The 20,343-nt window shown below is 45.3% G+C and overlaps 1 protein-coding gene across 1 annotated transcript in view; it reads right to left on the reverse strand.

Moving 5' to 3' along the window:
- Window positions 1-20,343, reverse strand: part of SEZ6L (seizure related 6 homolog like) — a 214,430-nt gene that overhangs the window by 24,012 nt on the left and 170,075 nt on the right. The window contains exons 10-12 of the mRNA XM_030915875.1: window positions 17,187-17,383; window positions 9,865-10,059; window positions 6,401-6,592 (exon numbers count right to left, since the gene is read on the reverse strand). Coding sequence (XP_030771735.1) covers window positions 6,401-6,592; window positions 9,865-10,059; window positions 17,187-17,383 — 584 coding nt within the window. The remainder of the gene's footprint in view (window positions 1-6,400; window positions 6,593-9,864; window positions 10,060-17,186; window positions 17,384-20,343) is intronic.

Consider the following 20,343-nt stretch of genomic DNA (forward strand, 5'->3'; position numbering starts at 1 on the left):
AGGGGTGCTGTGGGAGTTTAAAAAAGTTCTGAGGGCCGGGCGTGGTGGCTCACACCTGTAATCCCAGCACTTTGGGAGGCCGAGGTAGATGGATCACAAGGTCAGGAGATCAAGCCCATCCTGGCTAACACGGTGAAACCCTGTCTGTACTAAAAATACAAAAAATTAGCCGGGCGTGGTGGCGGGTGCCTGTAGTCCCAGCTACTCAGGAGGCTGAGGCAGGAGAATGGTGTGAACCCGGGAGGCGGAGCTTACAGTGAGCCGAGATCGCGCCACTGCACTCCAGCCTGGGGACAGAGCCAGACTCCATCTCAAAAAAAAAAAAAAAATGTTCTGAGGAAACACAATGATATGTTGGACCCTTGTGAACTACCAGCTCGAGATAGTTCACCATTTCAAACATTATATTGCGCCACCTTTTTTTCGATGATGACCCATCATTGCAAAGTTGGATTTTTTTGTGGTGCTCGTGCTAAAAAGCAAGAACTGTGACAAAATCAACATGGAACAGGAAATTAGGGTGGTGAAGTCCCATCTGATGCTAACGTTTGAGAAGTTTTGCACAGCCCAACGGGAATACACATCCTAGTAGCAGCAATTGTCATTATTATTATTATTATTATTATTATTATTATTTGAGACAAAGTCTTGCTCTGTCTCCCAGGCTGGAGTGCAGTGGCGTGATCTCTGCTCACTGCAACCTCTGTCTCCCGGGTTCCAGCGATTTTCCTGCCTCAGCCTCCTGGGTAGCTGGGATTATAGGCACATGCCATCACACCCAGCTAATTTTTGTATTTTTAGTAGAGACAGGGTTTCACTATGTTGGCCAGGCTGGTCTTGAACTCCTGACCTCAGGTGATCCGCCCGCCTCAGCCTCCCAAAGCGCTAGGATTACAGGCATGAGCCACCACACCCGGCCAGCAATTGTCATTATTTCATAATAAAAAAACATTTTTCTTTTAATGTATGTGCATTACTTTTTCAAATGGCTACTACGTTGTGAAGAGATAACTATTCATTCAGTTGTTTGTACCTAACTGTTTAATAAATGGAATTGTTGGGTTTTTTGGCCTAGGAAATCTCTGAAATAATTCCTGTGACACCAAGGGTATTGTGCGTTGAGAAAGTTTGGGAACCTCTGTCCTAACGTGTGCCTGCATATAGGAGGCCTGAACAACTGAGTAAGTTGAATGACTGAGTTGCTCCCAACAATCCTTCTTGGTAAAGGGTATTATTTTCTTTCACAGATGGGGGCTCTGAGGCCCAGAGAGGGCAAAGGTCACTCAGCAGAACTGGAGGGTGTGTCTGACTTTGACACCCAGACTCTTCCCTTTAGCTCTGCCTGACCTGTCTGTTCTAAAAGTGCCCTGGGGTAAATGGACTAGGATTAAAAAGACATGGCTTTGAGTTCCAGGGGACCAAACTATGGCTTCGGGCAAGTGACTTGGCAAGAGGCTGTAGACATTCAGAGCTTATGCAGTTTTATTTCCTTTTTTCCTTTTTTCTTTTTTGTTGAGACAGGGTCTTCCTCTGTCGCCCAGGCTGGAGTACAGTGGTGTGATCTCTGCTCACTGCAACCTCCGCCTCCCAGGCTCAAGCGATTCTCCTGCCTCAGCCTCCTGAGTAGCTCAGATGGCAGGTGGCCCACCATCAAGCCTGGCTAATTTTTGTATTTTTAGTAGAGACGGGGGTTTCACCATGTTGACCAGGCTGGTCTGGAACTCCTGACCTCAAGTGATCCTCCTGCCTCAGTCTCCCACAAGTGTTGGGATTACAGGCGTGAGCCACCGCACCACTGGGCCCGTTTTCTGTCTGCTTCATGAGCTTCTTGGTGGAAGATCTTTGTCCACGCTTAAGCACCAGAGATTTGCCCAAAAGCTGAACCGTAGAGTGATGAGGTTGGGAAGATGCTTTCGGGTTTGGTCAGGCTTGAGTTACAATTCTGGTCTTCCTTTCTGTTGTGTGACCTCAGGAAAGCTACTCACCCTCTCCAGTCCTTCTTTGCCTGCTTTTAAGTGGACAGGCATTCACCTGTGCAATGTCTATGAGGGTGAACAGTGTTAGTGCTGGGGAAAAGGTCAGCCTACTGAAGGGGCTCATCAAATCGGTGCTGTTCCCTTTGTTCAGCCGACAAAATGTTTCAAAGCTGTTTTATGTACGACAGCCTCAACCTTAAACATGCCTTCAGAACCTAGACTGCATCCTCCCTCTTACTCAGGAGCTGCGCTGCCAGAATCCGACCATCTCTCGCCTCCTGTGTTATCTCCCATCAGCCTCGCCTGCTTGTCACGTCGCTGCCACCACACGCCAGGCTCTTCTTCAGGCTTTTGGGAGTACTGCATGTCTCCTGACACCCCGCGTGGCTCGTGAACTCATTAGCATGGGTGTCAGGGAAGCCGTCTCTACTCCAACACTGAGATTTCAGGGAAAAGTGTCCCCGAAGGGAGGGAGGAAGGCTTGCCTCTTGGAAATCCAGCAGCAGCTGCAGCAGCTCAGAGGGTCTTTAGAGACTGGGTGTCATTGGCGAAGTGCTTTTTCTTTTTTAAAAAATGATGTCTCCACCTGTCAGTATTTTAATAGAAGCTTTTGTTTTAAGCTTTTCATCTCTGGGTCTCTGCAGCTGGAGTTACTAAAGTGGCTGCTTCTGATCGCTCTTGCAGTCACTAGAAGGAAATGGGAATGGCACTCACATCCTAGGGCTACCCTTGACAAAGGACCACAAATGGAGGGGCTTGGGACAGCAGAAACTTATTGGTTTGTAGTACTGGGAGGCTGGAAGTCCAAAATCAAGGTGTCAGCAGGGCCATGCTCCCTCTGAAAGCTGCAGTGGGGGGATTCTTCCTTCGTGCTCCCTGGCTTGCAGCTGCATCACTCCAGTCTCTCCCTCTGTCATCTCGTGGCCTTCTCTGTATCCGTGTCCCCATCTGCGTCCAGATTTCCATCTTCTTACAAGGACACCAGTCATTGGATCAATACCCATCTTAATCCAGTATGACCTCAGTTTAACTTGACCACATCTGCAAAGATTCTATTTCCAATCAAATCCACAGTTACAAATACTGTGGGTTAGGACTTCAAAGATGCTATGTCCAATCCAGGTCACAGTTACAGATACTGTGGGTTAGGACTTTGAAGAACCAATTTCCAATCAAGGTCATAGTTACAGATACTGTGGGTTAGGACTTTGAAGACCCTATTTCCAGTCAAGGTCACAGTTACAGATACCATGGGTTAGGACGTCAAAGACGCTATGTCCAATCAAGGTCACAGTTACAGATACTGTGGGTTAGGACTCTGACATATCTTTTTGGGGATGGATTGAACCTATAACAGGAACCAACCAATGTGGACTTGGCCCAAGGTTCTGGGGCTTGGGGACGAAGTGTGGTTGTGGTTAAGGGGCTAGGGTTAGTATGTGTGTATAAATACACGCACACGCATACATTCACAAATATATATATAGTGTCTAGAAATGTGTCTTACACATTCAATGAGTGATGATTCTTGTTATCCGTACTTCCCTCTGAATATCAGTTTCCTTAATATATGTGTATATGCATATATATGCACATGTGTACACACATTATATATATGCATACATATACACATATGTACACACTATATATGCATACACACATGTACACATATGTACATGCATATATACACACACACACATATATATGCATACACACATGTACACACATTACATATATGCATGTACACACATTATATATGCATATACACACATGCACACACATGTATATGCACATACACACATGTACACATATATGCACATACACATATGTACACACATGTATGCACATATACACATATGTACACATTATATATGCATATATACACACATTATATATGCATATATACACGCATATGCACACATATATATGCATATATACACCTATGTACACATATTATATATAGGCATATATACACCTATGTACACATATTATATACATGCATATATATACATATGTACACACATTATACATGCATATATACACGTATGTACACACTATATATACATACACAAAAGCACGTATGTTTACAGATATGTGTAGTGTGCTTAGCAGTGTGTCTTATACATTCAACAAGTAACTATTGTTCTTATCTGTACAGTGGGGCAGTTGCATTTTATCTCTAAGTCATCCCGGGTTGTATTCTATCTCTCAGCTTCCCTTCAGCTCTGAAATTTTGGGACTCTGACTAAAAAGACAGATGGAGACACAGGGCTGTGTGGTCCAAGAATCCCTGTTACTTGTGGAAACAGAATAATAAAGTCTGCCTTTTTGAGAAGGGAAAATAAGAACACAGAAATGGAAAATTTTCTCTCACAAGAAAAGGATCAGATGTTAAGGGAAATCTAGGAAGCAAGTGCTGCGGGCCTAAAACTCTTAATTCTTTTGGGGTCTGTAGAGTAAAGTCCTTCTGCGGGCTGAGGAAGCTGAATTTATGAACTAGCAAACGGGAACTTGGCTTTGGCTGGCTCATGAATAGAGCAGAGAGGAAGGTCTCTTGTGAGTTTGAATTTGGCTGTGCTCTGTCTTCAACGAGAAGTGACAGATATCTCCATTTTTATTTTCCTGCCAGGAATAAAAGAGTTAATGCGGCCGGGCGCGGTGGCTCAAGCCTGTAATCCCAGCACTTTGGGAGGCCGAGACGGGCGGATCACGAGGTCAGGAGTTTGAGACCATCCTGGCTAACACGGTGAAACCCCGTCTCTACTAAAAAAATACAAAAAGCTAGCCGGGCGAGGTGGCTGGCGCCTGTAGTCCCAGCTACTCGGGAGGCTGAGGCAGGAGAATGGCGTAAACCCGGGAGGCGGAGCTTGCAGTGAGCTGAGATCCGGCCACTGCACTCCAGCCCAGGACAGAGCAAGACTCCGTCTCAAAAAAAAAAAAAAAAAAAGAGTTAATGCATGCGCCATTCTTAGAACGACACCTGGCATACAGTAAGTGCTCAGTAAGTATCAGCCTATCCAATGAAAACAGATAGACTTTCTTGCTTTCTGGTTGCCTTTCTGCAGTTTGCTCATCTAAATTGTAGAGCTGCTTGTTAGTGTGGTCATCGAAATTTGTGAAGCCTGTTTTAGGTAGTTGTGAGAAGTCACAAAACATAGCCACTATAGGAGGTGGCCAAGTCTATAAATTGTACACAGTGTTACTCACATCAGATGTAGGGGAATTTATAATCAACTTACAAGAATTCTATTTTTTCTTTTCTCTTTTTTCACTCCCCCCCAGAGTTAAATTCTTGGTTCTTCAACACTATCAAGACCTCAGTGTGGTTTCAGGAGTTTGAGCTGGCTGTAATCCAAATGAAGTTGTTCATAACACACTAATTTAAAATATTAGTGCAGCTGACAGTTTCTAACCCCCAAAATACTGTGTAAGACTCTGCTCCTTCCACATAACTTCATGCTTTCTTTATGCAATGACTGTGAACGCTGTTTGTACATCAGAATCCCTGGAGAGCTTTGAAGTAGTATCCTCCTCTTTTTGCACCCAGGCCAGAGTGCAGTGACACAATCACAGCTCGCTGCAGCCTTGACGTCTCGGGCTCAAGCAATCCTCTCACCTCAGCCTCCTGAGCAGCTGGGACACCAGGCACACACTACCATGCCTGGCTAATTTCTGTATTTTTTTGGTAGAGACGGGGTTTCGCCATGTTGCCCAGACTGGTCTCAAACTCTTGAGCTCGAGTGATTTGCCTGCCTTGACCTCCCAAAGTGCTGGGATTACAGGTGTTAGCCACCACACCTAGCATAGTATCCTCTTCTTAAAATGAAACCAGTGAGGCCAAGGCCGTGGCTCATGCCTGTAATCCCAGCACTTTGGGAGGCCGAGGTGAGTGGATCATTTGAGGTCAAGAGTTCAAGACCAGCCTGGCCAACATGGTGAAACTCCGTCTCTACTAAAAATATGAAAATTAGCCAGGCATGGTGGCATGCGCCTGTAATCTTAGCTACTCCGGAGGCTGAGGCACAAGAATCACTTGAACCCAGGAGGAGGAGATTGCAGTGAGCCGAGAGGGCGCCATTGTACCCCAGCCTGGGTGACATAGTGGGACTCCGTCTAAAAAATAAAAATAAAAATAAAAAGAAGGAAAGAAAGAAACCAATGATACCATGCACCCAGGGCTACTTGAGGAAGAAAGAGTGACATTTGGTAGAAGACTTAGAGCAATGCAAGATAAATTTACCGTAAATGTTATAGTATGTGTGCCCCCAATCCCTGTTAGGTACTGTTGTGTCATAGTAACAATAATAAAAGTCCCTGTCGAAAAGTAGAATGCGTTCTCCTAGCAGCCCAGCCTCCCATCGTGAACAAGAGGAAGTGAATCTGCTTCTACCTACTGGGGACCCAATTCAATAAACAGGACTCACAAACGCAGTGGGGCAGGCGAGACGTCCAGATGGGAGTCCCTGTTTCACGGCTGTAGCAGGTCAGAAGAGAACTCCCTTCAAGCACAAAACCGGGGTTGCAGGTGTATTGGATGGTGGTCCCCACCAGCAGCACAGGATCCGAAATTAAGCGGGTCGAGTGATCCACCTCTCCGGGGTCGGTGCAATACATAACTACACGGGATGAAACCAGACCAAGTGGACGTCAGACCTCTGGATGACCATGGGTTTGCTGAGAATTACAGAGTGATTTAGAAAGTTTCCTAACTTGGCCGGGCACGGTGGCTCCTGCCTGTAATCCCAGCACTTTGGGAGGCCGAGGCAGACGGATCACGAGGTCAGGAGATCGAGACCATCCTGGTAAACACGGTGAAACCCCGTCTCTACTAAAAACGCAAAAAATTAGCCAGGTGCGGTGGCGGGCGCCTGTAGTCCTAGCTACTCGGGAGGCTGAGGCAGGAGAATGGTGTGAACCTGGGAGGCGGAGCTTGCAGTGAGCGGAGATTGCCCACTGCACTCCAGCCTGGGCGACAGAGTGAGACTCATCTCAAAAAAAAAAAAAAAAAAAAAAAAAAAAAAAAAAAAAAAAAAAGAAAGTTTCCTAACTTAGTTCTTTTCCTTTTTGGAAGATAATGTATCTTTTGCTTGATAAAGGTGGCTGGAGAACAGGCCAGGAGAAAATAGCCTTGAATTTAATTTCTCCTTTAAGAATTTGCCCCAAAGAGATGGAACGCGGTGGCTCATGCCTGTAATCCTAGGACTTGAAAGGGAAGACAGAGGTGGATGAATCGCTTCAGCTCAGGAGTTTGAGACCAGCCTGGGCAACATAGCGAGATCCAGTCTCTACAAAAAACACAAAAATTAATGGGACATGGTGCTGTACACCTGTTGTTCCAGCTACTCAGGAGGCTGAGGTGAGAGGATTGCTTGAGCCTGGGAGGTCAAGGCTGCAGTGAGCCATGATGGCACCACTGCACTCCAGCCTGGGCAACAGAGTGAGACCTTGTCTCAAAAAAAAAAAAAAACAACAAAAAACATATATATATATATATATACACACACACACACACACACACACACACACACACACACATACACATATACATGTACATATATATGAATTTGCCCAAATAATTTGCATCAGGGTCCAAAGACCTATGTAAAAGGTTGCACATTGCATTATTATTTGTAGTTTTTTTTCTTTTAAAAGGAAACATTGCAAATAGTTTAACAGGGAAATAGTTAAGTATCATGGAATAGCCATCCCGTGAAATTCTGAGCAACTGTTAAAGAGAAGAAAATGAGGGGGAGCCTTCACTGCTTTCTCTGTAGTGCTGGAATATAGTAAAATAAGCATTCATTACTTTGCACATTAAAACATCAATATAGATAAAAGGAAAACAATAAACCAATTAAAAGAGAATAAATTGGACAACATGTATGATATGAAAAGATATCCACATTTCTGAGCTGAAAAAAGCAGATGCAGGATTTGGAAGAAGGGACCTGCTGGGTGCAGTGGCTCATGCCTGTAATCCCAACTCTCTGGGAGGCCGAGGCAGGAGGATTGCTTGAGGCCAGGAGTTTGAGACCAGCCTGGGCAACATAGCAACACCCCTGTCTCTACAAAAAAATGTTTTAAATTAGCTGGGTGTGGTTGTTCACATCTGTAACCCCAGCATTTTGGGAGGCTGTGGTGGGAGGATTGCTTGAGTCCAAAACCTTGAGGTTGTAGTGAGCTATGGTTGACATATGACACATATATAGATGTCTATGTGTGACATGTGATGTATGTATAATGTGCATGTACACACACACAATTGAAGCAATATAGAATACATTTTTAACAGTGGCATTATTTCCAAAGAGTAACATCATCAAAGTTTTTCACTTTCTATTCTATCATTTTACTACTGCTTGGGTACTATAAGTAAGCATCGTTACCAATGTCATTTTAAGATATGGCTATATATGTCTTTCAATGTCAAGACAGGAGTTTAACCAATGAAAGGTGTTAACAGCATCCAGCAACTTCTATGGGGAGACCATTGTGCCAAGGGGTTTTTCTGACCTCATTTCATCAGAAGAGAGAACAACAGAGGTGATTTGGTGGGTCTCCTCTGTCTTGGATGGAGGATAAGTGAGAGATCCAGCATGGAAATGCAAACAGTCCCACACAGAAGGGGCCCAATTAAACTTTATTTGCTCCACTTTGGGCCTTTTCTTGGCAAAAAATGAGGCAGGTAAGAAGACTTCGATGGGGAACCAGTTCATGTTCATTCCAATCTCTTAAAATGGTTAAATAATAATGATTTTTCCCTCCCTTCCTTCCTCTCCTCTCCTCTCCCTTCTCTCTTTTTCCCTCCTTCCCTCCCTCCCTCCCTCCCTTCCTCCCTTCCCTTCCTTCCCTTCCTTCCCTTCCTTCCTTCCCTTCACTCCCTTCCCCCCCATTCCCTTCCCTCCCCTCCCCTCCACTCCCCTTCCTTTCCCTTCCCTTGTCTTCCCTTCCTTCCCTTTCCTCCCCTTCCATTGCCTTCCCTTCCTTCCCTTTCCTCCCCTTCCTTCCCTTCCCTTCCTTGCCTTTCCTCCCCTTCCTTCCCTTCCCTTCCTTCCCTTTCCTCCCCTTCCTTCCCTTCCCTTCCTTCCCTTCCTCCCTTCTTCCCTTTCTCCCTTTCTCTCTTTCTTTCTCTCTCTTTCTCTTTTTCTTTCCCTCCCTCCCTCCCTCCCTCCCTCCCTCCCTTCCCTCCCTCCCTCCCTTCCTTCCTTCCTTCCTTCCTTCCTTCCTTCCTTCCTTCCTTCCTTCCTTCCTTCCTTCCTTCCTTCCTTCCTTCTCTCTCTCTCTCTCTCTCTTTCCCTACCACCCCTCTCAACAGAGTTTTGCTCTGTCACCCAGGCTAAAGGGCAGAGGCATAATCGCAGCTCAAATTCCTGGGCTCCAGCAATCCTCCTGTCTCAGCCTCCTGAGTAGCTAGGACTACAGGTATGTCCCACCACACCCAGCTAATTTTTATGTTTATTATTATTTTTTAGAGATGGCGTCTCACTGTATTGCCCAGGCTGCTATCAAACTCATGGGCTCAAATGATCCTCCCACCTCAGCCTCCCAAAGCACTAGGATTACAGGCACGAGCCACTACACCCAGCCAAATGTTCTTTTTCACCAGGCTACATACACTCCCCTTCACCGGAGTTCACACCACTCCCTAATGTCTCACACCCAGCTTATCTCACTTGTTTACATTATGGGCCAGGTTTCTGAAGGCACCTCAGTCTGTGATCCCACTGAGGGCTATAAAATGACATTTGTGAACAATGCTTGTGAATTGGTGGGGTAGGGGGAGTCCAGATTCTACATTAAACAGCTCCACTGCACCCACCCAAAAAAGATCCCTGGAAGGGATTTGCCACCCAGGGACCTAGGGGGAAGGAAACGAGACCACTCTTACTTTTCTCACAAAATGGGGGGTCGCTGCTCCAGCTGAGGTCCCACTGGCAGGTGAGGGTGTCACTGCCCACGATGTCATAGCCCGGGTCACACTGGTAGGTGATTCTGGCTCCCCGCACCAGCTCCGTGTGAGAAGTGGTTTTCCAGCCATTCTGGATCTCGGGTAAATCCGAGCAGGAGTCATTCCTTGACACCTCTTTGAAAGAGAAACGTCAGCCTTAGATGGGGGAAGCGGGCTTATTGTTGGGGCCTCCTTTTGTGAAGGCTAGAGGGATGAGCGAAAAGAAAAAAAAGCCTCTAGAAATGACCAACATGCTTCCAAAATCGCTTAACTGGCAAGAGCTCGTCGATAGTGAGGCTTTATGGTTACCTCTCTCTGTGGGCCACTGAACTCACTGAACATTGTCTTGGTTTGATAAAACCAGTTTAGGATTTCGAGTCAGACAGAATCCTAGCTCTACTACTTACTAATGGTGTGACGGGGAGACAATCACTTTTTGACTCTGCAGCTCAGGTTCCCTGACCTTTCATGAGGGAGTAATTATAACGACATCTGCCTCACTGTGGCCGCTGCTTACCTGGATGTCACTGGATGACTCTCGCCTCCGAGGGTTTACACTCTTTAAACATTTTTTTTATTTTTGTTTTTCATTTATTATTATTATTATTGTCGTCATCGTTATTTTTACAGGCAGTGTCTCTGTTGCTCAGGCTAGAGTGCAAGGGTGTCATCATAGCTCTCCACAGCCTCAAACTCCTGGGCTCAAGTGATCCTCCCACCTCAGCCTCCTAAGTAGCTGGGATGACAGTCATATACCATCATGGCCTGGCTAATTTTTAAAATTTTTCTGTAGAGATGAGGTCTTGCTATGTTGTCTGGGCTTGTCTTGAAGCCTTGGGCTCAAGCAATCCTACTGCCTGGGCCTCCCAAAATGTTGGGATTACAGGCATGAGCCACTGTACCCGGCAGAATTTACACTCTTGTGTAGTCCTCACCAACACTGAATAGGAGATTGGAAAAGTGGCCCTGGGTGGCTTCTGAGGTTAGGTCATAACCACATCGAGGTTCTCTCCTTGCTCTCTGTTGAATCACTCGTTTCAGCAGAAGTAGCTGCCATATTGTGAGGATGCTCAAGCAGCTCTCCAGAGAGACCCATGGGAAGAGAAACTGAGGCCTTCTGTCAACAGTTGGCATTGATGTGCCAGCCAAATGTGTGAGCCATTTGGAAGTTCATCATCCAGTGCTCATCAAGCCTTCAGATGACTGCAGCTCTGGCTGGCATCTTGACTGGAGCCTCACGAGAGACCACAGGGCAAAGCCATCCAAGTCATGCTGCTCCTGAATTTCTAACCCAGAGAAACTGCAAGATGATAAATGTTTACTGCTAATTTGGGGTATAATCTATGACACAGCAATAGGTGATTAATATGCTCAGCTTCATCCTAAGAATACCTGTAAATCCATGAGTTTGGTGAATAAGTAATATATGCATTTTTAATATTCATTAAGAGAAATAATTAGCTATCAAAATAAAAACAAGCTGGGCACAGTGGCTCCTGCCTGTAATCTCAGCACTTTGGGAAGCCAAGGCAGGAGGATTGCTTGAGCCCAGGAGTTTGAGATCAGTTTGGGCAGTATAGGGAGACCCCTTCATCTCTACAAAAGCAATAACAAAACTAAAAAATGAGCCAGGTATGATGGTAAGTGTCTGTAGTCCCAGCTACTCAGGAGGCTGAGGTGGGAGGATTGCTTGAATCCAGGAGTTTGAGACTGCAGTGAGTCATGAAGGCATCACTGCACTCCAGGCTGGGTGACAGAGTGAGACCCTGTCTCAAAAGAAAAGAAAAACAAACAAACAAAAAACCAATTTGAACAAAAATAAATAAAAATAAACTGTTGGTATATTCTTCAAATCCAATTGCATATCATTAGTGAACATGAAGCATACTCCAGAAAATGCTACCCGCAGCTTATTACTGTGTCTTTCTCTGTAATTGTTCTGTTTTTCTCCTACAAACTCTTGTTACTAAGGTAGCAATGCATGGCAAACTATTACTATTCTTGCTTCAAAGTGCCCACTGCACAGATTTGGAGGAGCGAGCTAATTATGTTGTATAATTAATTTGCAGTTCTTATGTGCTTCTGGGGAACGCAGAGCACCTCCGCCGTCTGCAGGAAAGTCATTCTGAGAACCAAGCAATGGCTTTTCCCGGGATTTCATCATGATTTTATTTGGGGAAAGGAGATCTCATGGGTGTCTGCAAGAAGAAGGGTAAGAAAATAGCTTCGAGAATTGCTTGGTGGGGGGACAGGAGCCTCTATTTTTAGGCCTCTGAAAAATCAGCCAAGCCCTGGATTTGGGACACAGCTGCAGATGCTCAGACTGTGGATGAAAGGGGAGAAATGGGAGCAGACACCAGAAATGTGGTCTGCCTTGAGCCAAATGCTTTGAGACGGAGAAAGGCTTGCTTGTCTGACTTTTCAATATGGGACACCATGGCTTCACACTCCCGTGGGACCTCCTGTCTCCTTGGTGACACCCACTGCATTTGTAATTTCTCAGTTGCTGCCACAATGTAGAAGAAGCTTGGCTTAAATCTTGTCCCCACTGTTTACTAACTGGGTGGCCTTGGCTAAGTCACTTAACCTTCCTGTTCTTCAGATCCCGGGGCCTGTACCCCAGGGACCCTGATTCAGGAACATGCATTTTTACCAAGCACCCTAAGTAGAGGTTTCTAGAATGGTCCATCCCCATGGGCCCTTGTTAACTTTGCTAAGAGTTAGAAAACTGCCCTATAACCTTCCTGTTCTTCGGATTCCAGGGCCTATATCCCAGAGACACTGGTTCAGGAACATGCATTTTTTTTTACCAAACAACTTAAGTGGAGGTTCTGGAATGGTCTGTTCCCACGGGCCCTTGTTAACTTTAGTAAGAATTAGAAAACTGCCCTAGGAGTTGGAAGACTTCTTTTCTAGTCTTCTTTCTTTTTTAAAGAAATGATGTGACTCCAGTCATGCCCATTAACTGCTCTAAGCCTCATTGTTCTCATCTGCAGAGTGGAGTCAATAATTACTGCATTGCCTATTCCAAAGGGCAATGTGAAAGTTAAGTAACATGCAGGATATGATGATGTGTGATCACTAAGATGAGTTAGATGGATTCATTTGTTTGTTTGACTGAGATATTATGAGCATCTTATTAGACGCTACAAATACAGGGATCTGATGTCATGGTTTCAGTCTCATGGTCAAGATTAGCACCAAGGTTCAATTTCTGTGCAAAAGAAATGCACAAATGCACTGAATACACACCACCATCTACCATTTCATGCTCATGGCAAACATCACTAATCAAGAACAGCCCTCTGTTTGTTTGAATCAAGCAGAAACCTCCCAATCCTCAAAACAGCACTCCAGGGAGCCACTGTCATTTGATTGGAGTTGACTTACAATATGGAGCTTAGTTATTACCCTAGACTTAGAGGAATAAACACGCAACAAATAACCAAAGTCTTCTCAAAAAGCACTGCTTACTCACCTCTGTTTCTTAATCCCTTCCATCCCATGCATTTGGCCATAGACAGTGGGCAAAGAACAGGAAACAGTGAATGGGTCTTTGCATCTCTCTGTTCAAAGGTGAATTCTGGGAGGTAGAATTCACATTCCACAACCACGTAGGCCCAGAGTCTTCCTGTGGAAGGCTCTAATTGCAATCATAGCAGATAAACTTTGGCCACCTTCCAGAGCTGGGCTTAGGCATTTAGGTCAATATAGGAGCTTCAGAATTCTCTCATGACCACAGGAACCCCTGACCCTAGCATCTGATGCATCCATTGAATGGGAGTTACATCTGTGTATGGTAAAATCTAGATCCAGAACGGCAAATACCCTTCTCATGCCCATGGCAGGCATCACTAATCAATCATGACACTCTTCGCCATAGACTTTAGGCATGACCTCCTTGGAGTTCTTTCAACATGGTCTTCAACATAAGTAGTAAGCAACTGAGTGGCATCACAATTAGCTAGAACGGTCTATTTGCCATTCTTGTAAAATTAACTGTGTCTCTTTAACAGGAATAACAATCAAGAACTGTTCTCTCTTTTTTTGTTACCCAAACTAGCCAAGCTGTGTATCCTCGAAAAACATTCTCTGCAATCCTTTGCCTGCCTCTTCCCCAGCATCAGCTTGTGATCCTGATATTGTCTATTAATGGGACTGCCTTTCTCGTTTCCACTAATGCCTTAAGGGTAGGGAGAATATTCTATTCATCTCTATATCCTGCTATGCAGAGCCTACCACATAGGAGGTGTCAAGGGATTTTTTTATGAACCAAATCCTCTGGAAAATGGAGACAATGCATTTGAAGATAAAGTAAAATAATATATGTTAAAGTGCTTGCCGACTGTAAGTTGTCACACAAGTCACAAAAAGTTTCAACTTCAATTAACAAGAACACTTCTTCTTCAAGAAAGTGAACACTGGCCAGACTTTCTGGTTAACCTTGACCAGGCTTGGATAGAGTCAGAGTCAGATTTTTTTTTTTTTTTTTTTTTTTGCATCAAGCTGAATGCAGGTTTGGAATACTGACTTGGGCACTAGGGGAGATAAATGAGCAAAACCATGACCTTATCTTTCAGTGGAGAGGGAGAGGACGTCTAAGGAGAGAGACAGGAGCCAGGAGACCAGAGACTTCCTCCAAAGGCAGCTGAGCCTGGAGGGTACATTGTCTGGACCGCCAACATGAGTTATCCCCTGAAGCCCAGGGCACTGCCCAGAAAAGATCAGGGAACCCACAAGAAATTGTAGCAATAACATTCTGAAAATATTTAGCAGCACAATCAAAGGTAAAAAGGCCCCTGGGAAACATAAAAAAGAAGATCAATACTCGTGTTAGCCTCTCTGAGAGGAGGACATGTAGCAGGCAGGGATGAAAAATGTTCACCATATGGAAATAAAAACGCAAGGAATGTACTTTGGCATGCATGAGGCTTCTTGAGACAGCCCATGGCCAAGGGGGTAGCTTGTTTTTTAGGTGCAAGTGCTGGTACAGAGAGGACAATTCATATTATTAGATTGGCGCAGAAGTAATTGCAGTTTTTGCAAATTAAAAACTCCAAAAACCGTAATCACTTCTGCACCAACCTAGTTAGAGACGGACAATTCTTTTTTTTTTCTTTTTCTTTTTTTTCTTTTCTGTCCTTTTCTTTTCTTTTTTCTTTTTTTCTTTTTTTTTTTGAGACAGAGTCTCGCTCTGTTGCCCAAGCAGGAGTGCAGTGGCACAATCTCGGCGCACTGCAACCTCTGCCTCCCAGGTTCACACCATTCTCCTGCCTCAGCCTCCTGAGTAGCTGGGACTACAGGTGCCCCCCCCCCCCAGCTAATATATATATATATATATATATATATATTTTTTTTTTTTAGTAGAGACAGGGTTTCACCGCATTAGCCAGGATGGTCTCAATCTCCTGACATTGTGATCCGCCCACCTCAGCCTCCCAAAGTGCTGGGATTACAGGCGCGAGCCACCGTGCCTGGCCTAGATGGACAATTCTTTAAGTGAAGGGGGAGAAAGAACCAAAGACATGGAATCTTGCTCCAACCACAGGGTCTTTGGTGGTAGTGGTGGTGGCAGAGGGCTGGGTAGGATGAATTCTCCTTTTCTCTGCTCCATCCTGGAAATCAAGATGCCAATCTAATTCCTGGGAAGTGCAAGCACGTTTCCTAATCACTGGCCGAATCCTGCCCATTGAAATTCTTGGGGTGCAACCACCCACCCGTTCTTCTGGATGTCAAAGGATGCTACGTCTTAATTACCCTCTGTGTCTCCCAGGTTCTCTGCTGCTGCCCAAAATGTTGGGGGTGAAGGAAGCGTTGGAGCTGGGAATGAGGAAGTGTGGATGGGAGCTCAGCTCTGCCCCGATGAGAAACCTTCATCCTTACTTGCCCAGGGTTTCTTCTGCTGGGACACACCAGGGCCGGACCAGTTCCTCTGTTAGTGCAAGTCTCTTCTGGGGCTGGGATGAGTGGGACTTCATGGTGTCCCAGTCCTCTGACATCTGGGAATGTTGGTAGTTTGGACTACAGTGGTGACCACAGAAAGATGGGGACACGTGCTTGGATTTGAGACCTATTGTAACAGTGGAGTTGAGAGGATGGATTGGATATGGGGGCAAGGAAGGAGGGAGCAGCCTGAGAAGCCAGGAGCGTTGTGGTCTCATTTCCTAGGATTGGCAGACAGCAGGGGATGCAGTTGAGTAGTGGTGGTGGTGGGTAGGAGAAGAAATCATTCTGTTTTGCCATGTTAAATCTGACATGTCTACTGGATGGAGGCAAGGGAGGAGTTGGCAGGGAGTTGGATAGATGGATTTGGAGTTTAAGGTCAAGGTTGTAAGTACGAACCGGTCAATGGATATTGGTACTGTTTAAATCCATGGGACCAGATGAGGGCACGGAGGGACTGAGTCTAGCTGGAAAAGAAGATACAGTCCAGGATGGAGCCTGGGACCCTCTAGTGTTTAAAGGTTGAACAGAAGTGGGTGATAGAGCCAATAATGAATGAGGGAGAGTTACAGGGTGGGAAATGAGAAGAGAAGAGTGTGATTGGATGAAAGCACAGGAGGGGTTATGGGAGTGTGTGAGCTTAGCTTGAATTTGATAGCAGGTTTTTTTGTTTGTTTTTTTTTTTTTGATTTGTTTGTTTGTTTGTTTTAGGATGAGCAGGAGAGACATGGTTTGGAGGCCACATTGAGGATCAGGAAAGACATCTCTTGCATCTATAGCTCCTAGAGTACATGAAGTGGGAGAGGAAGACTGTCCTTGTTCAACGAGGCTACAGGAAAAGAGGCCTTAGAGGAGAGCTGAGCTTCAGTTCAGGGAAGAAGGTGAAGACAATGTTTGAGAAGTTGCACAAATTGGGAAGAAATTAGGAAGTATGTTGATGTAAGATCTCAGCTGACCACACGTGAAACATGAAGACAACAGGATCTCAGCTGACCACACGTGAAACATAAGTTTTGAGGCACCGTTTACTAAATCCTGGTATCAACCTTGTGGAATAGGTATCACTATTCCCATCTTCATCACGATTCCCGTCTTACAGATAGGAGGGTCAGTAACTTTCCCAAAGCCACACAGACCTCGATGACCGTGCTAGGGCTCAAACCCTGGTCCTCATGACTAGAGAGCCCAGGCTCTTAAACATGACTGTGCCGATACAATGAAAAATCAGTGTAGTACAAAATTGCCGAATAACCTAGAGGAAACCACCTTAACCTGCATCTAAACACAAAGAAAAAATAAATTGACCAGATGACACCTACCTATGTAGTTCATGACGAATCCCTGGCCCTTTCCAAAGATCAGCCCAGCAGGGTCCGAATGGAACTGGATGGTTAAGTCTGGCGTGGAGGAGTACAGCTTCTGGGGGCCACTATTCCCAAGGTACTGCCCCAAGATGTGGGGCATGACCTCGTCGCCATCGTAGATGGTCAAGATGTCACTGTTGCTCAGATTCAGGCTTGGAGGAGAGAGAGGAGGGAGAGTCATGTGAAACAGAGTATGGGAATTCAATAAGCCCTTGATTAACTTTTTCAGGCAATACACAATTGCTTAAGTGTGTATGTGTCAGGCCCCAGACTAGTTGTCTTACCCCCAGGCTGAGGGTAAGATTGGCATAGACTGCAAATGTGACACAGATATTTGTAAGTCTTTTTTTTTTGAGACAGAGTCTCACTCTGTCACCCAGGCTAGATAGAGTGCGGTGGCACAGTCTCAGCTCACGGCAACCTCTGCCTCCCGGGTTCAAGCAATTCTCCTGTCTCAGCCTCCTGAGTAGCTGGGACTACAGATGCATGCCGCTATGTCTGGCTAATTGTTTTTGTATTTTGTAGAGATGGGGTTTCACCATGTTGCCCAGGCTGGTCTCGAACTCCTGAGCTCAGGCAATCTGCCCACCTCGGCCTCCCAAAGTGCTAGGATGACAGGTGTGAGCCACCATGTCTGGCCGTCAATTGGGTTTTTGAAGACACATTGATGCAATGGTCTTGCCTGCATGGGACTCATTGCAAAGTCAAATGCTGCATTGTCGGAAGAATCACCTTCAAAACCCCCATTACCGGCAACCATTTCTTAGGTGGCAACTCTGTGTTAGGCACGAGGCTACAGGCTGGGGCTATGACCTGCATCTTTCATTCTTCTTCAATGCAGAACATGCTGACAGCTTGCTAATCACAACTTGCATTTTTATATAAGGTGAAATGATCTTTCCATTTATCACGGGACAAATTCCTCAAAGTCAACTGAGTTATTCATTATGTTTAAGGGGTAGGGCAGAGGTGGGATGGAGGCACCTTATTTATGAGACATACTCAAACCTGTCACCATTCATACCGTTAAAGGATGACACATTTTCAAAGACTCCAATGCAAGAAAGTACCTTGACACTAAATAATTAAACCACAATTGACAGTTAATAATCCAGAAATCACTTCAATATACCGCAGAAACATGTGCCATCTTAGACATGCTAGATACAATTGATCTCTAATTGAAAGAATGCCAGATAATTCACCTTTGGTTTCATCCATCATGGACAGGTATAAATTCGTATTTCTTTCCTTTTTTCTTATTTCCCTCTCTCTATCTTCTCTCTCTCTCATGTCTTTCTCCTTTTCTTGTCTCCTTCTCTCCTTCTCCTTAATGTTTTTTTTTTGAGCATTTACTATGAGCCAGGCACTGTGCTGTGCTCAGAAGGGTCACAGAGTAGTGATCTATTTAGATTTGTAAGCCAAGGATTGTGGCAGGAGTTATAATCAAAGTAAGAACAGGGAAAATAAGGACAAACTCAGATTGGGGGCTTCCTGGAAGCCTTCCTGGAGGAGGTGATGTTTCTTGCTCTGAAGCCTCAAGGAGTAGGAGACCCCGAGGCAGATAAACAGAGAGTAGGGAGTCCAGGTGCAGTGGCTTACACCTGTAATCCCAGCACTTTTGGAGGCTGAGGTGGGAGATTGTTTGAGGCCAGGAGTTGAAGACCATTCTGGGCAACAAAGAGAGATCCTGTCTCTACAAAAAAAAATGAAAAAAAAAAAAAAAAAAAAAAGAAAAGAAAAGAAAAGGAAGTCCGTGCATGGTAGCTCATGCCTATAATCCCAGCATTTTGGGAGGCCAAGGCAGGCAGATCACAAGGACAAGAGATCAAAACCAGCCTGGCCAACATGGTGAAACCCCATCTCTACTAAAAATACAAAAAAAAAAAAAAATTAGCCAGGTGTGATGCCAGATGCCTGTAGTCCCAGCTGTTCGGGAGGCTGAGGCAGGAGAATCACTTGAACCCAGGAGGTGGAGGTTGCAGTGAGCTGAGATTGTGCCACTGCACTCCAGCATGGGCAGAGAAGCGAGACCCCGTCTCAAAAAAAAAAAAAAAAAAAATTCTGGTGTGGTGGTGCACCTCTGTAGTCCTAGTTCCTCAGGAGGCTGAGGCAGGAGGACTGCTTGAGCCCAGAAGTTTGAGGCTACGGTGAGCTATGATTGTGCTATTGTATTCCAGCCTGGGCAACAGAGCGAGAACCCATCTCACAAAACACAACGAAACAAAAAATAAAACAAAACAATAAATGGTAGGGAGAAGGCAGAGGGAAGAAAGGAGTAAGGCCATGGTTCCTGAAGGAATTTGCCCAGTGGTCAGTGTGCCTGGGGTATGGGGACAGGCATAGGAGCCTGCAGAGTTCTGCAGGGATTAGACCAGGAAGGGCTTAAATTGCCGAGCTTTGACATTTGGACATCGTCTTGCAGGAGATGGGGAGACACTGAAGGGTTTTATACAGGAACTGCATGACTGAGCAATTCAGTGCCAGAGGAGAGGTGTTCCAGGAAACGGCCCTGAGCAGAGTTCCTGAAACTGATGCAGACTGACAGCGGCCCTCCCTGCTGATAGCTTCTTCCAATGACCAAGGGTGGTGTTTGCTGCTAGTCTGGGAGTAGGGAGGCGAGGTGGCAACTACCCATGTTGGTGTTTCAGGTGGTCAGAACGAAACAACAGAAACACAAAGAAAGGTATCGAAAGTTTGCTTCTGGGAGACAGGGATTGTATTTTATTCACCCTAATACCTTCCACCATACCTCTCATAGTTCCTCATGTAAAGTTGCTCCAAGGGGTGGCTTAGGGAGATTTTGATTGCCCCCATAATTTTCATCAGTTTCCCCTATGCTACTCCCAAAACATCTTCTTCAAATAAAAGCTATTTGCTTGCTTTGCACACATGTCTTCCAGACAAAACCCCCAGACTCCTCCTACCCCCTGACAGTTTTTAACTAGATTGAAGCCCCTAAACCTTTGCCATACTGAAATTCTGGAGTTGCCACTTTTTTCTTGCACACACTAGGTGCTCAATAAATGCTAAGGTATGAAAGAGCCTCCCAGAGAGTCTATTTGACAGCAAAAATAGTGAGACTGATGTCAGCTTTGGACCTATGGTAGGG

Source organism: Rhinopithecus roxellana, chromosome 13 (genome assembly GCF_007565055.1).
Source record: "Rhinopithecus roxellana isolate Shanxi Qingling chromosome 13, ASM756505v1, whole genome shotgun sequence".
NCBI lineage: Eukaryota > Metazoa > Chordata > Mammalia > Primates > Cercopithecidae > Rhinopithecus > Rhinopithecus roxellana.